Source organism: Triturus cristatus, chromosome 10 (assembly GCF_964204655.1).
Source record: "Triturus cristatus chromosome 10, aTriCri1.1, whole genome shotgun sequence".
In the NCBI taxonomy this organism is placed as follows: domain Eukaryota; kingdom Metazoa; phylum Chordata; class Amphibia; order Caudata; family Salamandridae; genus Triturus; species Triturus cristatus.
Window position 1 is genome coordinate 810,013,569 of NC_140593.1, and position 23,841 is coordinate 810,037,409.

Genomic DNA, 23,841 nt, shown 5'->3' on the forward strand with positions numbered 1-23,841 from the left:
TCTTCCTTTGTCACTGTTTTGCTATATGTTATTACTCCTCCTCGTTCTTTCTCTGGGCCAGTCTGAAGATGAAAAGTAAATCCGCTCTCAAATTAGGGCCAGTGATCACCAGCCTAAATTAATTACTGCTTTATGAGTTGAGAGGTTAAGGGCCTGGTCGAAAGGGGCTGAGGTGTCTAAAGGGGAGAGGACCTCTCCCCATTTGTGGAAATTGGTCCAGGACAGCTGTCATCTTTCCCATCCCTGTGTTGCATGCTGAAGGCTGCGGCCAGAGAGTACAAGGTCAGCTAAGTGCTACTTTGGCACGCTTTTCACAGTTGCATGCCGCGTCCTAGGACAGCTGTCTGCCGTTCTGGGCTTTTAAGGGGGGGTGAAGGAGCCTCGAGACACCTTAGAGCTGTCATGCCAGTTGGGAACAAGGAGCTGGGAAAACTTTCAGCTGTCCCAAACCTTCGTGGCCCTCTGCATTTTGGGGGCCACAAAGGATCCGATCCTCTGTGAGCTTCTCCAAGCTTTCTATTTAGTTTGTTTTCCTTTTCGACATTTCCTCTCTTGCCCTTGAGCAAAACGGAGGGTGGGAGAGGACTAAAAATTACCCCCAATATGGTATGGGTGGGTGTCGAGCTAACCAAATACCCGCTTAGATTTGGACACCGCACAGAGGGATACGAGGGTATTACTCAGGACCTCCTGCTAGAGGGCTTCCTAATCCACCCTGACTTTGGCAATGCATGGGGATTCAAAGCATGCATTCACCGTTGGGTAAAGCAGGGAAGGAGCATCGACTGGTGATGGGGCAGCTTTACGCATCTCCACTATTATGCATTTTTTAGAACCACCCTTGCCCATAAGAAAGGAGGTGGAGATACTCGATACACCTCCCCACTGTATGGCACAGCAAGGGTAGAAAAATGCCCTTGTCATTTAATGGTCACAACAGGGTACACAGGTTCTCCACTATGCATACTGCGGGTCTCCTGTTCTACAATTGTCTTAATCCTACAATTTGATAGCCAGGAATCCCTCTGAAGGCTTCCAGGCAATCACATTGTGGAGGGTGAACTTTAGTTCAGTGTACATTTAGTATGAACAAATTAAATAAAGGTGACAATGTTCGAACAGAAATATACAGCACTGCCAAATCCCAGTAGGATCTCACATTTTGTTTATTGCTCAAAAATGGCTCCACAAAAATTCAGCAAAGAAAATGCACTGAGTGACGGAATGGCCACTGTGCCAATAAAATTTGGTGTATTTTTGTTAAGTGCTATTGGAGTTGTTCGGTGTAAAATCTTTTATTGGAAAAGTGACATGTTTTTGTTCCCCTTATAACCTTTGGACCGTTTGACAAATTTGCACCAAATTTGGCACACTAAAAGCATGATATTTGACATCTTTGGTGCAAATTTGTCAAGGTATTCACAGTTATTAATGGGGAATAATGGTATTTCCTTGAACTGAGATGTCAGCCTTAACTGCTCCTATGTACTGAGAAAACATGTTGAATTTTTTAATATAATTGTGTTTTATGAATGCCAGAGTTAGATGTGCACAGTGCACATTTTTAACGGGATTCACTGTTTTATACTTGCTGCTACTGTGCTTCTAGTCATTTAAAGTGATACCCTCAGCAATATGAAGTAACAATATATTAATAAAAATGTTTTGAAAAAGTGGTTTCAGGGGCGGCCGGCATAGCTTGCAGGTGAGGGAGGCCGGGGTCGTGAGGGGGGCTGCGGGGGGGGGGGGTTTGGGGAGAAAGGAGTCGCCTGGGTGTCGCGCGGGGTTGGAAATCAAAAAACACATACCTTCAGGCTGGGTCCCGCGTCTCTGCTCCTGCTCTCCTGAGTCTGCTTCCAGGAACAGGAAGCAGGCAGCCAGGCTCCCTCCCCTAAGCAAATCACAACACTGCAATGCAGCGTTGTGATTGGTCTGAGCGCCGTGACACGGCACTCAGCTAGGGGCTGTAGGGGTGGGCATGTTCTCCATGCAGGCTGTAAGAGAAGGGAAAAGTGTGCATCACTGGTTTGGGCGGCCCGAGAGTGCCGACCAAACAGTCATTGTGTACTTAAGAGCGGGCAAACCACTCCGCCCGTGCCCTGCTCCGTGAGCAGAACAGCCTCTCCTGCCGCAAAGGAAACATTACATGATAATAACTGAGAGTTATTATCATGTTATGTTTCCTCTTCTTGCTCTGCTTGCAAGCAGTGGGGCGATGCTCCTCTGCCATAGCGGAGGAGCTACCCATTGAAGTGTGAAAGCTCATGTGGAGCAAGTAATTGCCTGATCATTATAAGCTTCCGCAAGGTCAAAACTTTCCTCACAAACTCACCTAACAATAATGTAAAATTGTTTGAAGATGGGATGGCCTGGGCTTATTGAAGCGAGAAAAATAGTCTTTTCACAAACCAGTGCACGTACAAGAAATGGAAAAATAATTTAAATATTGCTTGCTTAGAAATAGAAAGTGTTTGGGATATTTTAACATTTATGGAAATCTGCAGAAAGTATCCACTCCTGAGAACAACTTGTTGCATGTAAGTAATTATTACCTCTTAAATACCAGCTGTTTTATGTTTGTAATTTGCATGAATGATGAGACTTAACCTGTGTCTGTCCTATGGATTCTGTGGCAGGGCCTCAGCTTATTTGCACGGTGCTGCTGATGAAACCTGGAGCATGGTCCCGCAATCTGCCAAAGATCCTCCGCAAGCTCAAACTCGAAAACTTTGGTCTGGTGGCAATGAGGCATATGAAACTGGACGTCACCTGTGCATCGGCGCTCCTCCCGCCAGAAGCCTTGCAGGTCTGTGTACTAGGAAACGGGGTAATAAGTTACAGTAGGACTTTCTGTGACTCCTGTAATTTAGTGGTATATCTTTTTGAGGTAGATATGGGCTTGGCTATTCCTGGGATTTAACAGGGCAAAAAATTGTCCTTGCTGTCATTTTTCTTTCCGATAAGTTTTGAGTGTCCCATAATCCTCCTATGTGGACACCTTCATTGAGAGTTTGGTCCAGCATAAATTAATCTGTGAACAAGCCTTCCCAAAAAAAACCTAACATTTCTTTAATCTGCATGAAATATACATATATTTCTAGACTACTAACTAAGGCTTGTCAGCTTCTAGGCAAACTATATCCAGTTTTCAGGAGCAAACAGAAAGCGAACAGACTCTTTCAGGCCGGTCCACGACCCATTCCAGTAAAGAAACAAGCATTGGCATAGCAAATAGGTCTCGCCTTTGGGATCTTATAAGTGTTTAGCCATGCAACAGTTGATGTTGCACCAAGGATATTGTGCTGCATAACTAAATCCTTATAAGGTCCCAAAAGTGAGACCTATTGGCTATGCCAATGCTTGTTGTACTTGCTGCATATCTTAAATGTCAGTAAACAGATTGAAAGTAAAGTGTTCATGTTAGTGGGTTCCCAGAGATGACATGCCATGGACGATGTGTGGATGGACTGTGAGTTTATGTAAATTCATCATTTCTACACCAGTGCTTTAAATGGAAATATAAATGTGCAGGTACTCGCTCTTTAGAGTACCCGTTTGCCCTGGGAAGTGCCAGTACTCTTCCATTAAATTAATTTCAGCTGTGCTGAGAAGTGCAGATACTCTGATTTTTACATTAAAGAAGTGCAGGTTACAAGTTCCTGGATGGTACCTCCCCATTTAAAGCACTGTCTACACTAATTAAGTCACAATGTTCCAAAAGTGGACCCCAAAATATGGCCGTGCCATATGCCCCCAAATACATAACGTGTCTGTTACTGGCTCCTATAGAGCCCTGAAGATACACACGTTTTACCTTCAAACGTTTCATCCACCCTTATTTCCATACATTCAGTGAAGATTGGATGTGTTCTGTCAAGTGCACACACTTTACTTAGTATGTGCTGTGAACATCCTGTCTGTCTGTACACGTTATGGGAGCACTATCCATCATGGAGTCTGTTAATTGGAACCTCAAACTTTATAGGCGAGATGTAAGATTTCACCATCAAGATTTTCATTTGTAATTTTTACCCTTAACACTGCTCCAACTATAGTTGTCCATTGTATACTCACACGATGTACAGGAGAGATTGGAGTTTTCAAGAAAAAGGGAAAAAAAGATGAAAAAAAATTGAGCGTACAGAAGGGCTGATGTAACGGGAGTATAAAGACAGTTTTTTTTTAATTCTGCATTTCCTTGAACAGTCTGAAAACAGCGTTGGAATTGGAGGCAGAGTTCATCACGCGATTGTCAATCACTGTCACTTGCAATTGGCATCGGGGCATGTCTTCATTGGAGAACAGCTGGGTAAATGGGAGAACGCGGATTCACAATTAATGCTCAGCCCTGCCCACACTAAGCAAACAAGCATCGGGCTGAGGTGCAGGCCTCACGCACAGGGCGCATAATGGACGGCACTGACCCCTTGTGTCTCGTGTTCAGCTGCGGTCCCGCCTGTGTGGAAGCCGCGCTCCCGGTTCTCAATTTATTTCAGTTACCTGAGCCATGCAGACAAGGAAATGTTACTTACACTCCGACTCATGCAGGAAATTATGCTGTTGAGGCGTTTCAAAAGAAGGGAGTTTTTATTCGGGAGCTAATAAACACATGCGGGCTGCATCAGAATGCGCAAGAGCGCATGTCTGGACAATGGCTGCATTTTTCATTGCAGCGTATATGCAGTGTTGTATGTTTAAAACACGGACAAACGATGGCGCTGGGGCTGAGGAAGTGGCGAACGGCAGAAGTGTTATGTGACACGGCATGGCCTGATGGAGTGGGAGGGGAGGAGTGCAGTCCTAGGGAGCTCGGTGGTGTGCAGCAGCCGCAGCAGAAGTGTCATGTGACACAGCATGGCCTGGTGGAGTGGAAGGGGAGGAGTGCAGTCCTAGGGAGCTCGGGAGCGAGCAGCAGCCGCTGCTCGTAACCGCAAGCCATAGGCTGGAAGTCCAAAGCGATTCCAAGAGGTCGTTTTCTTAGAGCAGCGCATGCTAGGCTCGACCTAAAAACAACCAGTGCTGCTCTCAGGAAACTTTGCTATTGTTAAAAATTACAGAGCTGTCACATGAAAATCAGTCCTTGCATTTGCTAGACCCTACAGCAGAGACTCTGACTCTGCAACTTGTTTTTTTAAGCCCTCTTAACATTTCTTTCTCTTTCACCTAGGTTTTTGAAAATGTTTTATTGCGTTTTTAGACACTTACATATACATATACCTTTTAACTTTTCATAGAAGTAAACAGTCCATGTCTAAGTACAGTCTTGTTAAGTGCTTCAACATTTCTGGGGACATTCACATTTAAATGTAATCCTACAGTGCAGATTATTAGGGTACTACAAAATGTTCACTTACTCTGGTTGCCCCGTTTCAACATCAGCCTCAGGTTGGTTCACTTTACCTGTATCTGTTTTTTTCTGATGGATACATCTGCCAGTGGATTCCTCACCTTGTGAATATCCCCTGCGCCAGCATTCCTCGGAACATTTTTCCCCAGCTCTCTACGCCGACGTGGACGTCATAATACCTCGGCTCCGTTCGCGAATCCGTATGACGTCACCGGAGCCATAAGAGAGCCACGTCGGCGTGATGACGTCAGTTCCACCCATTTTTTCCCAAGATACTGTATCCACCAGAAAAAGCGTTACCGAAGGTAAGTAACTTGTTCGTTTGTTTTATTGCCTTTTATAGTCCTTGCAACCTCCTCGTTTACTCCTCCCGCCAGCTTATTGTTTTAGTTTATTTGGTTGTGTTTTTAATTTCACCACTTACCTGGTTTGGTTCTCTTTAGACACGTCTTTTATTGCAGCTGCCTGGCCCCCGCCCTGCTCCTTGACATCACCTCAACTAAAAATACTTGCACTCTAGAAAGTGTGGCCACACAGCATAGGCATGCAGCAGGAAAAGTGTTGGTGCTTCTAAGTTGCCCGTCTGCATCAAGGAAGTGCGTAAGGAAGTGTATCCATCAGTTAATACTTTGTGCTAGCCATACTCCTGCTGTGTGGACGCAACCTGCTTTAAAATCCGGGCACAGTAGAGGTGCTGAAATTAGTAGCTTCAACTTCCTTCTCTTGAATGCAAGATACCAGGAGTGATAACAGTTTACTATCTTTCTACAGGACTCTCAAACCATTTTCCATTGATGTTGACAATGAAGAGAACAGGATTAAGACAAGAGGAATGTAGAGGTTGAATGGATTCCATCTGAATGATTTGTAGAATGCTAAACACTTATAAATTAAAACAAGACACCATATTGATACAGACTAAGACTGTGTGGTGAATAAAGTGGTGGTATGGAAAGCATATAAGAAAAAGGTGATGTGGGAAGTAGTATCATTTGTACTGAATGAAAAAAAAGAGAGGAACTTAAACTTAGATTAGATCGATTACATCACTGACCTGAAGCGAGAGGTTTATCAATTGCAGAGCCATGCAAAACAAAATTATATAAATAAGGGGAAAATGCTAAACTAAATCCTGGTCTAGTTCAATAAAAAAGACCATCAGTGGAAAAATTCAGCATTTCATAAATAACACTAGCTAAATAACTGAGAAAGACAATGAGACAGCGTACATATTTATAGGTGACTGCGAAGGGCTCTTTAAGTTCAAACGGCTGCAGAGGTGCTCATGCTGAAGACCATGAAAGATCTGCTGTTGAAAATCTTAGCTCCCTGGAGGTCAGGGAGCTAAGATTACAGAAGACAAATGTGCCCAAGCAATAAACTGGCACAATGCTTTTCCGAAGTGAGTTTCCCCTAAAGTTGTGAAAAAAATAGGGGATACAGCCAACCCTGACCTGCTGGCAATGTTAGAAGAGTGCTAAAATAAAATTAGTCTTCCAAGAGATATGATCCAAGCAATAAAAATGATAACCCCATTGAGGTGATGGCTCCATGCAGCCAGTATGTTTGATAAATGTAGAGGTAAAAAATCTGGGCTAGTGGATGGGCTGCAGGGCGTAACATCAGCCATACTACCCCAATGTCACTGTGGAGTCACCCTCTGCAGGTCTCATAGGATCACTCTTCAAAGGTTAGACATTTTCCTCTGACTAGTGAACCGCTAGACGAGCCATTGACCAATCTCTTGCTAGACATGGAGAATCTTTTTGACTCTGTAAAATCCTGATCACAGTGTGGATGAGCTAAGAGCCCAGGATATTGGTTTCTTTTTTCCATGTAAGGTTAGCAATTAGGGTAAGGATTAATGGACAATTATTTTGATGATTGATTTTAGAAAGGTCGTTAGGCAGTTCCTCCTCTCACTGGCTCTGTTCGTCCTAGCCATAGTGACCTCACAGAATAGTTGAGGATTGGCAGAATGTTTGCAAGCTTTCTATGGCCTTGAGGAGAGTATCCTGTTGTATGTACATATTCTTCTTCTTTTTGTGCAAAACTGCAAACACACCATAACCAGAATAATTAATGTTTTTAAAGAATACTATATATATCTAGGATTCAGCATCAACAAGCACTAGTCAATAGCTTGTCTGACAAGTGATTACTGGATGGAGCTGCCATAGAGGAATTTAAAAATCTAGGAAAAAATCTGTCTACAGGTAGCTCATGATGTATAGACATGAATATAATGCCAATCCTTTGTATATTCAAATAAGACATAACCCACTTTGCCAAGCCACCTTTTTCCTATTCAAGAAGGGAAGCAATGTATTAGATGTTCTTGCTCCCAATGATCTTGAGTGTCCTTAATAACCCTCCAGTGGAGATTCCAGGAAACCTAGTCAAGAAAACTGAAATATATCTATGAAACTTATTTGAATGGGAGGGTTCTAAAAATTTGTCACATCCACCTTATGCAAATCAACTTCGGATTTTGAGATAAATCTTCCAGATTAAAAAAAAAATTGCTGGGCATTCCCTTGATTCATGGTAAGTGTGGTGATATTCTCACCATACGAATATCCAATGATTATGTTATGTATGGTAGACGAGTAGAAGCAAATTCTCTTAATCATGAAAAGAGTATATAAACATGTCAACCAATACAGTGTGATGGAAGGGAAAGATAATATTGCAAAATCTCTTTTGGTGATAGTCTAACCATGTACCTTACCCAGCAGGCAGGGTGTGAGTGATAGAACAGAGGGTTCAATTGTTAGCTGTTTTGATGTGAGGAAGTAACCTTAAAAATCTTGACCTAAAGAAGAATATGAGTTTAGTGAAACAAACCAATATGGGTGCTTTCATATCCCTCATACATAATACAGACGGATACAAAGGTATATGTTGATTCCAGAACAATACGCCTAGATGCCAGCATTCTAATTCCCTGGATCGTATACATAATCTGATCTTGACATTATATAGGGCTATTGTATCCTTTATGGAGAGATCTCTGGAGAAGGAAAAATGGGAAGGAGAATTTGTACAGTTGGAATAAGAAAAATGGCCCCAAGCCTAAAGCTCAATGCTATTACTTGTTAACATACACAGCTGCAAACCAAGTATCAGCATATGGGAAATTGTTCTAAATATAGGCCACACAAGACCAATAGGTTCGTGGAATGAAATAAAGGAAGGTGTGATTACCGCCATACAATCTAATCATGCCATTCAAATGTTTTCAGTGGAGATATTTAGTGAGGTTTTGTGAATATGAGGTTGGGCATTGAGTCACACCTTAAACTGCTCATTTTGGGTATCTGGATTGGGCCTGTTAGACCTGTCAGCCCTTTGGGTGGTCCCTCCTCATCATTATTTATTTTGTCCCACTTTTGCCTCAAACCCTGTTAGTATTTTTCCTTTTTGGGAACCATCAGACTTTTTAGTGTTGATGCAGGGTCAGGGAGCCATTTTCCCTACCCCTGGAACTTCTGTCTGAGGGCCTGAAACACAAAATGGTGGCCACCCATTGTCACCTGAGACATAGCTGGAACCTACTAGTACCTTCCAGAACATTCTAGAACCCTGTGACAGTGTGAGGCAGGTTTAGAATGTTGGGAAGCCAGCTCAGAGTTGGCAGTTGGAGTAGGCAGTTGGCACCTGACTGGTGAAGGGAGAGCAGCACAACACTGAAGGAGGAAGGAGTGAGGCAGCAGGGGTGGAAACTTGTGCCTGGAGTGGGGTCCAGAAACCCACCCTTGATACTAGTCCCTACTGACTGAGCCCAGCCTGGAGCCCTGTGTGGGATAAAGTCAAGAAGAACCAACTCAAGGACCTGAACAGCCGGAACAGGCCTTGAAAATAAAGAACAGCAAGTTCCTGACCTGTCTATTGGTATCTTCCTGGAGTCCGACGCCGAGAAGCCTAGAGACCTGGGGCCGGAGGTGAAGAAGCGGCGCTGACTGGAAAGCAGACGTCGTACCCGGAGCCACCAGAGGTCGAGAGAGGGCGCCGACGGAGGTCGTGGAGACACCAGAGGTCGAGGAGGAAGTCACCTGAGGTCGAGTGTGCGGCGTCGACGGGGGAGTGAAGTCCGCCCTCCGGAGTCGCCGGAGACCGAGGTGAATCGTGCCGGAGGTCGGGAGTGGAGATCGCACTCCGGAGTCGCCGGAACCTGAGGAAAGAAGCACCGGAGGTCGGGAGTGGAGATCGCACTCCGGAGTCGCCGGAACCTGAAGGGAAGAGCACCGGAGATCGGGAGTGGAGGTCGCACTCCGGAGACACCCGGAAGTAGGGTTACTCCAGTATTGGAGCCTTTCATAGATTCACATGCCTGAATCATTCCCCGTCGTCGAGACGGGAGTCTCCGGTACATAAAAAAGCTTTGCTTAGTATCATAGCAAACAGAAAAAAGGCCTAGGCCCATTTTCCTTTGCAACCCATAACCTTCGTTATGTAAAAAAGGACTAAACCAGTCCCTGAGCCAATCAGAGCCTCTCACCCTCTAGAACACTCCTGAGAGAACCTTCTGCCCTCAGATTTTCTACCGCACGTTGTGCTAGGGAGTCTCCTTTGAGCTCTGCTCAAATTCTACAGTTGGTTTTAGATTGAGGAGATTTTTTCTACTGAAATTTCTACATCATCTAGGAGAATGGCTGATAAAGAAAAGAAAGGCTTGTTTAGGGCCTGTGCCACCTGCTCAAAGAAGAGATTATATACTGATGATCCTCATAAGGACTGTATATACTGCCTTTACCCACACCACCAGGCGAAGGAGTGTAAGGTATGTCGCACCTTTTCTAATAAGACTTTAAGGGATCGTGAAGGCAGACTGCTAATTTGGCTCCAAAAACTTAAAACCAGGAAGGACGTCGTGTCTAGTGACAGTGAGGAGGCGTCAAATGTTTCAAGGAGATCTCAGAAGAGAGGCAGATCTCCTCAGGCTCATACCTCAGGGGAGAAACCTGAGAAGGCTCTTAAAAAGACCACTGCTGGGTCTTCAGAGCGCAGTCCCTCAAAATCTCCTAAAACTAAAGAAAAGGAGAGCAAGGGTCATGCTTCAGGGGTGGAACAGCCAAAGAAAACAAGTTCTGAGCCTTCAAAATCACCCCTTAAAATTAAACATGCGCTTAAAAAGCCAGCGTCTACTTCACCTGAGGAGAAATTAGGAAAATCTACATCGTCGACGGGATCGTCGACGAAGAAGGTAGCGTCGTCGACGACGAAGAGTGAAGTAAAAGTCATTATTAAGCCTGTACTCTCGTCGATGATGGCATCGTCGACGGCAGTGTCGACGACGAGAGCGCCGACGGCGACGGCAATGACGACGACGACAACAACTACATCGTCGACGGCACCGTCGACGACGGTGACAACTACATCGTCGACGGCGGCAACGACGACTATGTCTACAGCGTCGACGACGGCATCGACGACGACGATGTCGACGGCGGTTAAAATGGCAATCTCGTCGACGGGCTCGTCGACGAGGGAAAAAACCCCGGAAAAGCGGGGTTTTGACAGGAAAAGAAGGATTACCCCGGATATTACGTCTCCTAGTAAGGTAACGCCTCTGGTTCCATCCCATTTATTGGAAGAAGAAGATTCGCAGGAAGAGGATAATGAGGGCCCGTTTGGCTATGCAAGTAGCCCCTCTCAGTTGCACGTTAAATGTCAGGAGGATGACTGGGAGGATGAGTATGGGGGTTATCAGGACCCCCCCCGACAACATGAACAGGAAGAGATGGTGAGTGTTCCAGCTTCTCTTCTGACGGATTTGCAGTTCATGTTGGATGATTACAAGAAGAGGCATACTTTGCCTCAGTCTACCCAAAGGATGCCAGTGGCTCCGGCGCACTCTGTGCCATGTACACCACTGCGAAGACAGGAGATACCGGTTCCGCGGCCACTAACACCTTTGCCACAGCCGGCTCTGGACACTTCTGAGGATGAAGAGCAGGAGGAAGGGGAGATAACAGATCCTAGTAAGGAATGGGATGAGTATTTGATTCCGTCCCCTTCATCTCCGTCACCAAGACCTGTGGATTCCCCTCCGGAGGACATTGGAGGGTTCCATAATCTGATGGAAAGAGCCGCGCAGAGATTTGCGCTCAGTATGTCATCAGATAAAGCAGAATGCTTTTTATATGATTTTAAAGAACCGTTTCGCAAGACTGTTAGATCTCTTCCAATTGTAAGTCATCTATGGGAGGAAGGTCTCAAAGTGATGGAGACGCCGGCAACGGTTACTCCAGTGCTGGCTAGGCTGGACAAAAAATACAAGGCGCCTTCCGATGCTCCGGCTTGTTTATTAGGTCACCCCAAACCGGACTCGGTTATAACTCAAGCGGCGCAGCAAAAGTCGAGGAATCCCTCTGCTCCAATTTCCACGCCACCGGATAGAGAGGGTAGGCGCTTGGATAATGCAGGAAAAAGGTTTTCGTCCATGTCTGCTCTTCTGGTTAAGGCAGCAAATGCACTAGCCATCCTGGGCAGGTATGATAGGCAGATGTGGTGCGACCTATCACCATACATTGATAGCATACCTGAAGCGGACAGACAAGAGGCTAGAAAAATCCTCCAGGAGGGTGAAAGGACTTCGGCTGAAGTCATAGATTGTGCAATGGACATTGCGACCACGGCCTTCAGATCTCTGGGAGGAGCGGCGGTTTTGCGCAGACAAGGATGGTTGAGAGCAACATCTTTTAGGCCTGAAGTCCAGAATAAGATCTTGGATCTTCCGTTCAATGGGGAAGATCTGTTCGGAAAACATGTGGATGAGGCCTTACAGAGTATAAAAAAGGATACGGAAACAGCGAAATCTCTGGGAACATTGCAGTATAGGAAAGTTCCTTTTCGTGGCTCACGTGGTAGGGGCCAGCCCTCTTATAGAGGGGGTTATCAACAAGGCCGTTATTCTTCCTACTCCACATCATCTCAACCATATCGTCAACAACAATATTCACAAAGAGGAGGTTTCACAAAATCTACTCCTAGAGGTCGAGGAGGTCGTCAAGGGAAAGACACCACCCGAAGACAATGACATTCTGGTGACACTTACTCCTCATATGTCACATATTCCCCTGGGTGGAAGAATTTCCTATCATCATCAAAATTGGCAGCAGATAACGACGGACCAATGGGTCCTCCAGATAATTCAATTCGGTCATACTCTAGAATTTCTGGAAAGCCCCCCTTGTTCACCTCCAAGATTTCAAGAGGTCAAGTATTTGCATCAGATGCGTCAAGAAATTCGGACAATGCTCCGAAAGGGAGCAATAGAACCGGTACCGAATTCCCAGAAAGGAAGGGGATTTTATTCCCGGTTTTTTCTGATCAAGAAAAACATTCTTCAATGGCGCCCCATTTTGGATCTCAGATCCCTAAATACTTACCTCAAGGATCAGACCTTCAGAATGATTTCCCTCCAGGATATTCTGCTGCTGTTAAACCCAGAGGATTATATGACCAAACTGGATTTACGGGATGCATATTTCCATATTCCAATCCATCCTTCACACAGGCAGTACCTTCGGTTCGTGGTGGCCGAAGATCATTACCAATTCAGGGTGCTTCCTTTTGGTCTGAAATCGGCCCCGAGGATTTTTACAAAATGTCTGGCTCCAGTGGCAGCGGTACTAAGGAGACAGAAACACCAAGTGTTTCCTTACCTCGACGACTGGCTAGTCAAGGCTCCATCGAAAGCGTCAGCCCAGTTGTCAACAGAGGCTTGCATAGAACTATTTGCCAGTTTAGGCCTCACTCTAAACGAGGAGAAGTCGACTCTACAACCTTCAAGAAATATAACTTTCTTGGGAGCGATTCTGGATACGGAGGTAAACAGAGCGTTCCCCTCCGAGGAGAGACAGCGCGGAATAATATCTCTATCCCAGGCGTTTATAAAAAGAAAGTCTCTTTCAGTACGCAGGTACAAGTCTTTGCTGGGAACGATGTCATCTTGCATTCCCCTCGTACCTTGCTGCAGACTACGGATGCGTCCGTTACAAGAGCAATTGGATCTTCAGTGGCATCAAGCGACAGGATCCTTCGAGGATATAATCAAAGTGACGCCGATCATGGTCCACGCGGCGACATGGTGGACCCGAAAACGAAACATCTCACAGGGTCTTTCTTTCCTGACTCAGCCAGCTCCATTGGTCATTACAACAGATGCATCCTTGGAAGGATGGGGAGCATTCCTTCAGGATCTGCAGGTCAGCGGTCGTTGGAAAGCGGACGAACAACAATTGCATATCAACCTTTTGGAGCTCAGAGCCGTCCGCTTAGCATTGTTAGCGTTCCTGCCAAGGATTCAAGGTGCAGCCGTGTTGGTAAGAACAGACAACACAACAGCAATGCACTATTTGAACAAACAGGGAGGCACAAGATCTCTCTCCCTGTCTCGGGAAGCCCAGTGGATATGGGAATGGGCTCTACGACACGAAGTATCCATTACAGCGGAACATCTTCCAGGGGACCAGAACACCAAAGCGGATACTCTAAGCAGACTAAAGTCTGTCTGTCACGATTGGGAAATCGACAACGGGATTTTGGACAACATCTTCCAGAAATGGGGAACTCCAATAGTAGATCTTTTTGCGACAAGGGAGAACAGAAAATGCCGGTTCTTCGCAAGCTGGCTTCCCCAACGGGGATCTTGGGGGAATGCGTTTTTGATGGCATGGTCAGGCATCTTTGCCTACGCCTTTCCTCCAATTCCCCTCCTGCCGCGGGTTCTTATGAAGATCAAGAAAGAACCATGCAGGTTAATCCTGATAGCTCCGTGGTGGCCCAGACAGCATTGGTTTGCAGAGCTTCTTCTACTGTCAGAGGAGCGCCCGATTTGCCTGCAGCCGATACCGTCTCTGCTGACAATGTTCCAGGGGGAAGTGCTGCATCCGGATCCGAAATCTCTGCAGTTAGCAGCCTGGCTCCTGAATACCGTGAATTTCAACATCTGAATATCCCTACGGAGTGCAGAGAGATTCTATCTAGAGCTAGAGCGGATAGTACAAACAAGACTATGGAAAAGGTTCTGTTTATGGTGCAAAAGGTCTAACATTCATCCGCTGCTTTCAGAAGCTCATGAGATTATTCCATACCTCTTGCTTTTGGCTAAGTCTGGTTTGGCGCATGCGTCTATAAAAGTACATCTAGCTGCAATTTCACGCTTTAGAAGAACGGCCTCTGGTCCATCTCTGTGGTCTGCTAGAGTCATCAAGCAGTTTATGAAAGGTCTGTTCCGAGTTTTTCCTCCAATAAAACCACCACCACCTCTCTGGCAATTGAATGTCGTTCTTTCCCAGTTGATGAAACAGCCCTTTGAACCAATTCACAGGGCGGAACTGAAATTTCTTTCCTGGAAAGTTGCGCTTCTCATTGCACTCACTTCAGCCAGGAGAGTGGGAGAAATTCAGGCTCTCACGATCCAAGAGCCTTTCTTGCAGTTCAAGGAGGACAGGATAATACTCAGGACTAATCCAAGATTCATCCCTAAGGTTCCAACTGACTTTCATTTGAACGAACCTTTAATTCTCAAAAGATTTTTTCCACAACCATCAACAGCGGCGGAAAGAGCTCTCCACTCGCTGGATGTCCAGCGTTGTTTGAAATTCTATTTGCTGAAAACTAAGCCTTTCCGCAAGTCTTCACAGCTTTTTGTGGCCTACAGCGCACCCAGAAAGGGTTTCCCTTTGTCAAAGAGAGGAATTGCCAGATGGATATCAAGTGCCATAGGGTATTGTCATCAGGCAGCTGGCCGACCTTTGAATGCACGAGTCCGTGCTCATTCTACAAGAGCAGTCTCCACCTCTACTGCTCTATTTGCAGGAGTACCGATCCAGGATATCTGCAGGGCGGCGACCTGGACGAGTGTACACACCTTCACCAGGCATTACTGCTTGGATGCAGCCACAGAGAGAGATGTGGCAGTGGGAGAAGCGGTGCTGAGGAACCTTATCCAGTAACGGTGAGCCTTCTTTACCATCCCTCCTTCCTTTGTTATGTACGTTGGCACATTTTATGGTTGTTTATTGTATTACCATTTGCAAAGAAATTTTGAGAGGTGGAATTTGGTTTACAGATACCATTTTTATCACACTGTATATGTTTCCTGGATTCACTTTCTAGGTAACAAAAAATGTGCATTTATTTACTGCTCGCTATTCTGATTCAGGCATGTGAATCTATGAAAGGCTCCAATACTGGAGTAAGAAAACAAGTTACTTACCTGTAACTGTAGTTCTCCAGTATTGGACCTTTCATAGATTCACATGCAACCCACCCTCCTCCCCTGAGAGGCTCACCTCGGATTTAGCACAAAGAGTGTTATTGCACAAGTGCACGAAAATCTGAGGGCAGAAGGTTCTCTCAGGAGTGTTCTAGAGGGTGAGAGGCTCTGATTGGCTCAGGGACTGGTTTAGTCCTTTTTTACATAACGAAGGTTATGGGTTGCAAAGGAAAATGGGCCTAGGCCTTTTTTCTGTTTGCTATGATACTAAGCAAAGCTTTTTTATGTACCGGAGACTCCCGTCTCGACGACGGGGAATGATTCAGGCATGTGAATCTATGAAAGGTCCAATACTGGAGAACTACAGTTACAGGTAAGTAACTTGTTTTCATATCGTGTCCCTGTGACGCCGGAGACCGACATCGAATCGAGGCTGCCCAGCGACATCGAGCCGAGGTCGCCCGCCGACATCGATCCGGAACCACCTCACGGCGTCGACAGGAACTGACATCGAGCCGAGGCCGTCCGCCGACATCGATCCGGACCGCCTCACGGCGTCGACAAGAACTGACATCGAGCCGAGGCCGGCTAGCGACATCGAACCGGAACCGCCTCACGCCGTCGACACGACTCCGGCGGAGTCGGAAGTTCATAAAGAGGGCAGTAAGTGGAATAGAGGGCGCCTAAGGCCCTGTGGAGCCCTAAGAGACCATCCTAGGGGCTAGAGAGGTGTTAGGACCAGCCTGGGAGTGCCAGGGGTGGACTGAGACTGATACAGTGACCTGTGTGAGGGGTTGTGTAGTTTGGGAGAGCCAGATTCCTAGATTACCCTTGATCTACCTCAGTTTTAGCCTCAGCCTTATCCAAGTTAGGTGAGACACCCTCAGGCCATCCACATAACCACAAGCTGTGATTGGGCCAAATCAACCCATAGTACCTCACAAATGTGACCTGATTTGAAAGTGTATTGATGGCTTATATTTATTGAGAGTATTGTATTCTTTGTATTTATCCTATTTATTGTCTCACAGTATTTATTGTCTCACAGTATTTATTGTCTCACAGTATTTATTCCCTCACAGTATTTATTTGCCTATGTATTTTATGCACATCTATTTATTCATTGATTATTTATGATCTGAGCTTATTTATTTGACCTACCCTTTTTACAGAAGAAGCTTTGTGTACTGTAAGTGTGTTATTATTTATTTAACCTGCAACTAAGAGAAAACAAGATAAACACAGAGATATTTTCATAAATTTTTACGGTGTAGAGTCGTTTTTGGAACGGATGAACGCATGGTTATTGTGAGGGTGTGACGTACGCTTAACACGGTGCCTGACCCCCGACCGCTCGAGCCAAGCTACCCCTTGTGCTAGGAAACACCGGGTGACTGCTAACCCCGGTTGCCCGGGGTTTTCTAACATAATTGGTGTTCAGCGGTGGGATAGAGCTGTGCTTGCGTCCACTCGACAATAACTGTGGGTAGTCCATAGGCCTACAGCGGGAGTTTTCTCAAAGCGGACTTTCTAATTCTGAGTTTTGTTTTTTCCAAATTTACTCTGGTGGTGGGAGGAGGTATTACAAAAGGTACCCCCCTGCATAGCTTCTGTAAACACCTGTCTTCTATTCTGAGTGGGCAAAATGGAGTTTGTGTTGGAAGATTTGGAAACTTACACTGTGGCCCAACTCAGAGAGTTTTGTCAGCGAGAGGGGGTGTATTGTCCCCCAGGTGCCAAGAAGGCTGAACTCCAGACCAGCTTGAGGGCTTGGGGGGAGGCACGACGGGAGAGTAAGGCTGAGCAGGAGGACAGGGATGGAGAGCCTGTTAGCGAGGGGGCTGGGTTGTACCAACCTGAGGTGGGGAACCTGTTAGCGGGGCCCAGAACACTTTCCAGGAAGGGCAGCACTGTCTCTAGCGGTGGTTTATCAGAAGTAGAATTAACTGACCGGAGGGAGAAAAGACAGCTCACATGGAAGTTGGCGGAGCTGGAGAAAGAGAAGGAGGGACAGAGGATGGCTCACGAGTTGTGGCTGAGGGAAATAGATCTCCAGATCCTACGAGTCGGGGCACAAACTGTTCCTAATGGTGGCAGCAAAGACAAAGAAATCACCAGGGAACCCAAACCCTATCTGCCAAAAGACATAGTAGCTAGCTATAGTGCAGGGGATGATATTGCCAAGTGGCTAGCGGCCTATGAGGTATCTTTAAGGGCCCATGGGGTGCCAGAGAAGTACTGGGGAGGGGGATTGTAAAAATACATGCCTCCAGCTGGTAGGGATGCATTATTGGCCCTAGAGCAGGATGAGCAGACCCACTACCCCACCATGAAAGTGGCGCTCGTAAGAAAGTTTGGACTAACACCCGAGAAGTACAGACAGAAGTTCCGGGGTAGCCACAAACTGGGCACACAGAATTGGGTGGATTTCCTGGACTATGCAAAGAAGGCATTAGAGGGTTGGATTCAAGGCAGTGAGGTGAGGGACTACGAGGGGTTGTTTGATTTAATGTTGAAGGAACACCTGCTCGAAAAATGTTTCCCTGAACTGCGTCAACACCTGGTGGATAGCAAGCTGACCAATCCCCGGAACCTTGCTGAGGAGGCGGACATTTGGGCTAGTACCCGGGTGTCCACAAGGGGGACTGGAGTGGATACTCAAAAGGCCGGACAGGGCGCCCCCCAGAAGAAAGAGGGAGGGGAAAAGAAAAAGGAGTTCTCTAAAGGCCCCCAAAATAACTTCCAAGGAAAGGGAACAGGATTCACCCCTAGGGCTAACCCACCCAGAAACCCTAATCCTGGCCAGAGTCAGCAGCCAAGGGTTGTCCATTGCTTCGAGTGCGGTGGCGTTGGACACTATAAGGGAGATGCGAAGTGCCCGAAAAGACCACCCCCTCCCATTGGAGGAAAGGCCCCCTGAAATTTGAGAAAGCAATATATAGAAATAAGTGGTGGCTGTTGAAGTTTGATCTATTTGGGGAAGAGAATATCACAACACCCAGCAAGAGAACTGTGAAAGTGGAGATGGTTATGTAATGAGATCCCAAAGAGGCATGGGAACCAGTTGTATGGTAGGGATAGCTTTCTATGGTGATGCCCACACCCCTCGCATCCCCTAGTTTTCCTCTCACCACCCTTGGGCAAAGCTACAGATCTCTTAACAATAAATTGTTAAATGTTTTGAAATAGTTGTCAACTGTAACTGTGCCACCCCTGTACAATGGAGAACCTTCCTTTTGACCAACAGAAGAATCGTAGTACTGTGTGATGTCTCTGTAGTCCATTGAGTTTGAAAATGTGTATGTTAATGCATACTTATTACCAAAAAAAGACTTCTGCAGACTAGTATGAGAGAACAAGAAGATAATGTTCTTGCTGAACAGACTTTGTTGAATCTGATATGTGGCCTCTTCCTCCTAGGACTCTGTGCTGTTGCAAGATAACTGCACCTACCTCACCTCCGATCTCTCGCTCGTGCTATGCCTGCAACGAATGAATGCTGTGAAAAAGCTGCTTGATATTCTTGGACCAGATGACCCAAGCCAGGGCCAAGCCAAGGACATGTGCTTATGGAGGGCTCAGTATGGAACCAGTCTAGTACAAAATGCTTTTTATGGTAGGTCATCGGGCTGACGGTGGGTTATTTGGTTAATAGTTGAACAATGAGTAAGTGGTAGGTAACTACTTAGTTTGTGAGTGTATGCAGTTAATTTGGTTTGCTGGTGAGTGATTGGTCAGTCTTGCAGTTAATGGTAGCTGATAGAATCAATTGTAGGAAGTTTGATGGGTGATAGCCATCTTGCCCAGTGCTCGGTCATGAGTGCTGTGGCAGGTCACAATAAGACACAATATTAGTGGTCCTCCATCACAGAGCACTAGTTAAATAGCATGACTTGGCCATAGAATTTACAATTTATCAATCAACTGAACAAACACTCCTTCTGTCACCAAGCATGTGATGAACCCTTATTGCACATTTGTATTGGTTGCACATTAAACAGTCAGCAAGGCAAACATAAAATATCCACCTGAAACACTCATGGCCACTTATTCATGAGAACTAATTCGACTCTAGTAGATCAACAGTACCAAGACAAACAAGTCACTCGTGACACAGCAGGGTTCCGTAGAGAAATTTGATCCGGAAGTACTGGGTATTAAGAACCTACTTTCTGGTGAAACTTAGTTCCAGGGCATGCACACTGATATTTTAACGTTCAGAGCCTTTGAGAATGAATAACAAAGATCCATAGGATATCTAAGACTGGGAATGACTGAAAGGCTCTGCTGACTGGAATCAATCCACACCTATTTTAACAATTCTAACTGTCAATGTCAAAAGAACTTAAACATTTGATGTGTTCTGTCCGTCAGGCGGCCAGGTATATGAGAGTGCCATGAAAGTTTTTAAAATATTGAAGGTATTAATTAAATTAAGATATTCATTGCAGATCCTAGCTATCTGGATATCTTTAATGTAGCTCTTGAATGGGATTTGGGGCTTAGATTATGGGAAAGAGATGACAGCTGTAGATATTAAAAGGATTAGAAAAGACTTGTAAAGGATACTACGTGTGATTGGCTGGGAATTAGTAGAATCCTACACAATTTATGCGTTGAGATCTGTGTGATAGGAAGGACCTGAACCTCGTGAGTTAAATCATGTTAATTGGCCACTAACTGTAACCTGTTGAGGTAGACAGCAGCATCTGGGGTGGTAGATGTTGCAGATAAAGCAGTGGACATTTTTTTAAAGCCAGCTGCCGATAGAATATCACCCAACACAATAAAAAGGGTGGAATCAGACTGTGCCCGGTTTTGAAGCCAGACTACAGATGTTTGGGCTTATATTTCTATGAAAGTTGATTCTAATGTTAATTTGGTGATATTCCTGAACAGAGAAGATTAAAGGGATCTGAAAGAAACACGTTAGTTAGATTCCTCACCTTAGAATATCCCCAGGTGTCAGGCTGGATCCGGAAAGATTTTTGTAGCAATACCCCTTGCGCGTCGCTAGGCGTCGTCTGCGGCTCCGCGTCCGTCGTTGGCGTTGTGCGCCGGAATGACGTCGTCGGAGTACTTAGACGCCGCCCTCGCGCGCTGACGTCAGTTCTTCTTTTTTCCGCGCCAGACAGCGCCGATCCGGGAAGAGCTTACCCCTTAGTCACTTTTTGACTAAACTTTTTTGACTCTTTTTGTTCTCCTGTCGACTCGACTCTGGTGCCGGTAGGGTGCCTGGGTTTAAAGCCTGTGACCTCTGTCATCGACTGATGTCGGTGACGGACCACCATCGCCGGTGCCTTTACTGCCTGGAGGCCGACCACGACGCGGAGTCGTGCCCCGATTGTCAGGCCTTGACCTCGAAGGCTAGGCGGGAGCGGTCCCGTAAGCTTCTCAAGCTTCCGCACTCGGCTCCGCGCTGCTCACGGTCCCGGTCCAGGAGGAGGTCCAAGGACCGGTCGCAGAGCCGCAGCCACCATCATCGCTCGTCGGGCTCGAAGTCTTCGGGTAAGTCGAAGCGATCAAAGAAGTCCTAGAGGCGACACCGCTCTTCGGACTCCCCTCGCCGGTCGCGCGACTCGGCCGAGGGTCAGGGTGGTCCCACCCAATCGACTCCATCGGAGCCGCAGGAGCCGCGTCCGTCCCCATACCCGCCGGTCCCTGGGACTGACGCGACTCCGGCGGAGGTCAGTGCTTTCCTCTCGGCCATGAGGGGCCTGGCTCCGCCGTCGACGCCTGCCGGCGCGCCTTCGGGCCCCGCGGCCTCGACTGGGCGACCTTGCGTGCCGGCGGCCCCGGCGCCGTCAACGACTTCAGTCCCGACACGGCAGGTCCCCGAGGGATCCAGGCCCGGATCTCTGCCAGCGCCGGTCGACCTCACGACGCCTCCTCTGCCGGCGCCGACACCGGTTCCTCCTCCGGCGCCGGCTCCGGACGACACCGTTCCCCGGTTTAGCCCCGGTCCGGGCCCGACGCCGGCGCGGCACCGCTCGACGCCGCTTCCGACGCCGCTTCCGACGCCGCTTCCGACGCCAATGGATGAGCGTTTCATCTACCGCCCGGCTCCGATCATTCCTCCTGTTTATCAAGAATCGGATGACGGGGGCGACTGGGAGGGGTCTGAGGACCCTATGGCCATACAGGACCAACTTTCACAGGACTGGGCAGTCGAACTGGGGGATGCCAGTGGTCTGGACACCTCCCCGGACGCTGGTTTAATCTCTCCTTCGACTGTGTCCTCAGAGGAAGGTGCAGCTTTCTCAGTGGTGCTGCGCAAGGCGGCCGAAGCCCTGGGGCTCAAGTTGCCTGCTGTGGCCGTGAGGACTAACATTCTCACAGAGCTGCTTCAACCGTCAGCAAGCTCTACAGAGCCTCTGCTGCAGTTCAATGAGGCCCTCATAGACGTTCTGCAGGGCACTTGGTGTAGGAGAGTAGGGTCTGCAATCCTATGATCACCCAGATTTTTTGCTTTTGCTTCATTGGTTTACGACTTTCCCCGGCTGCGGGCCTGCCAATCAGACCCACAGCCTAGCTGTTCTCTCTCGAAATTAACACACATGTACATTAGGTGCATCCACTAATTGGAACTGGGCCGCCTTATCAGTCCTTGTATCAGCATACCACAGGTATCCAGGGCATCGGTGTACCCAGGGCCTACCAGGGGCTGCAGCATGTATTATGCCACCCCTGGATGGCCGCCCAAATCTGACACAACTGGCTGCACGACAGCTGGGGCAAGGTGGTGTAATCACCCGTTGCTGTAGGTGTAGTATTCCTATACCTAACCCTAAAATGGACGCATGGATTCCTGTCAGTCACTCCTATGGCAGGCCTTATCAATCCTGAAGGCAGAGTGCTGGGAATCATGTGAGATGGTGCTCTGGCGCGAGCTGAGCCCGTCGACGGCTTGCGGAACCAAATCCTAATAGCCGTTCCATGGTGACGCGGGCCAACTACCTTAAAGTGCATTATAATCCTCGCGGTTATTTGCTAGCTTTGGCATCGCATCACCCAAACATGTCGAGTAAGGTGTCATACGAATTGGAATACGAACCCCTCGCCAGTTCTGGCGACGGGGTTAGCATTCCACCCTTCTAGAGGGACACGACATGGAAGTAACCTTGAACCCCGGTTAAAGTTGACTCAAGTCTCTGCATCACAAAATGGATGCTGCCACCAGACACAAGTCTGACCTCCTGCTGCTGGGAGACCTTCCAGCGAGGGGAGCTTGGACAAAGGGTTTCCTGTCGAGGGTGGTGCTAGCACCATCCCAGACAGGGTTTGTGTATCCCAGGTAGGCAGGGCTGAAAGGAAGGTGATTGCAAGTGGCACCCCGGTGCTCACTGTGCATAGCCCGGCTCAAACCAGTTTCGGGGGCCCACCAGCCCCTGAACTGGGACGAAGCCGGACAAAGGATAGGGGTGTAACCCCCCCCCTCCTGGTCCCACCCATAGGTAGGACCTAGTCACGGGCCAGCCCCTTTTTCCTAGAATAAAGGTGGGAGCGGGTCCCCTTCCCAAATTGGATAATTCTGAATCTTGAACTACTTTCCACGAAAGGAACTCTTGACTATTTCTGAAGACTCTCCCTTGTGGCTAAGGAGTAGCCACCCTGCACCAGCAGGCACCACCTAAGCGCTTGCGGTTTGCTGTACGTCTCTCCCACGGATCAAGACTGCCCAGCTCGACGAGACCCGGGTTCCCTGCCATCTCTGACCTCTACCTACATCGTCAGCCCAGCTGAGATTCGTAGGTGTGACGAGACCTGCGGGACCGGCCATCTTCAGAACCTGCACGACGCTTATCTAGCACGCCCACCGAGGGACCCTCGAGTGAGTGCACCTAGGGTTTGAGAAGCCCTAACCCTGAGCGGCTCCAGCACCGAAGTCTGCCTCCCCAACATCCACGAGATCTGCGTGGGGGCCCTTCTGCTCCTTGTTGCTCACCGCGTTGTCCGACCACTCGCCGACCGGCTTGTGGCCCTCTTCACGACGCACCACGACAGACTTTCATCACTGGTCTGGTTGCTCCAGACTGGCTCTTGCTCCCCTTCAACGGAGGAGTACCTCGGACCCTCCTGGTCCACTCCCGACGCCATCTTGACTCCACCGCGTGGGTTTGCCACTGCCAAGACCTGCTGCCCCATTCCTGGGCCCAGCATCCTCGACAGCAGACACCTTCGTGGGACAGCTCGCCCTCCATCCTGGTCGCCGCCGCGCCTCCTGGTCTGAGGAACAGCCGAGTCCGACGTCATCCACTCACCTGGT

The 23,841-nt window shown here is 47.6% G+C and overlaps 1 protein-coding gene across 1 annotated transcript in view; it reads left to right on the top strand.

Annotated features, from left to right (window-relative positions):
• Nucleotides 1–23,841, top strand: part of DNAAF8 (dynein axonemal assembly factor 8) — an 816,395-nt gene that overhangs the window by 499,377 nt on the left and 293,177 nt on the right. The window contains exons 24-25 of the mRNA XM_085628378.1: nucleotides 2,637–2,806; nucleotides 18,996–19,191. Of these exons, the coding sequence (XP_085484504.1) occupies nucleotides 2,637–2,806; nucleotides 18,996–19,191 (366 nt within the window). The remainder of the gene's footprint in view (nucleotides 1–2,636; nucleotides 2,807–18,995; nucleotides 19,192–23,841) is intronic.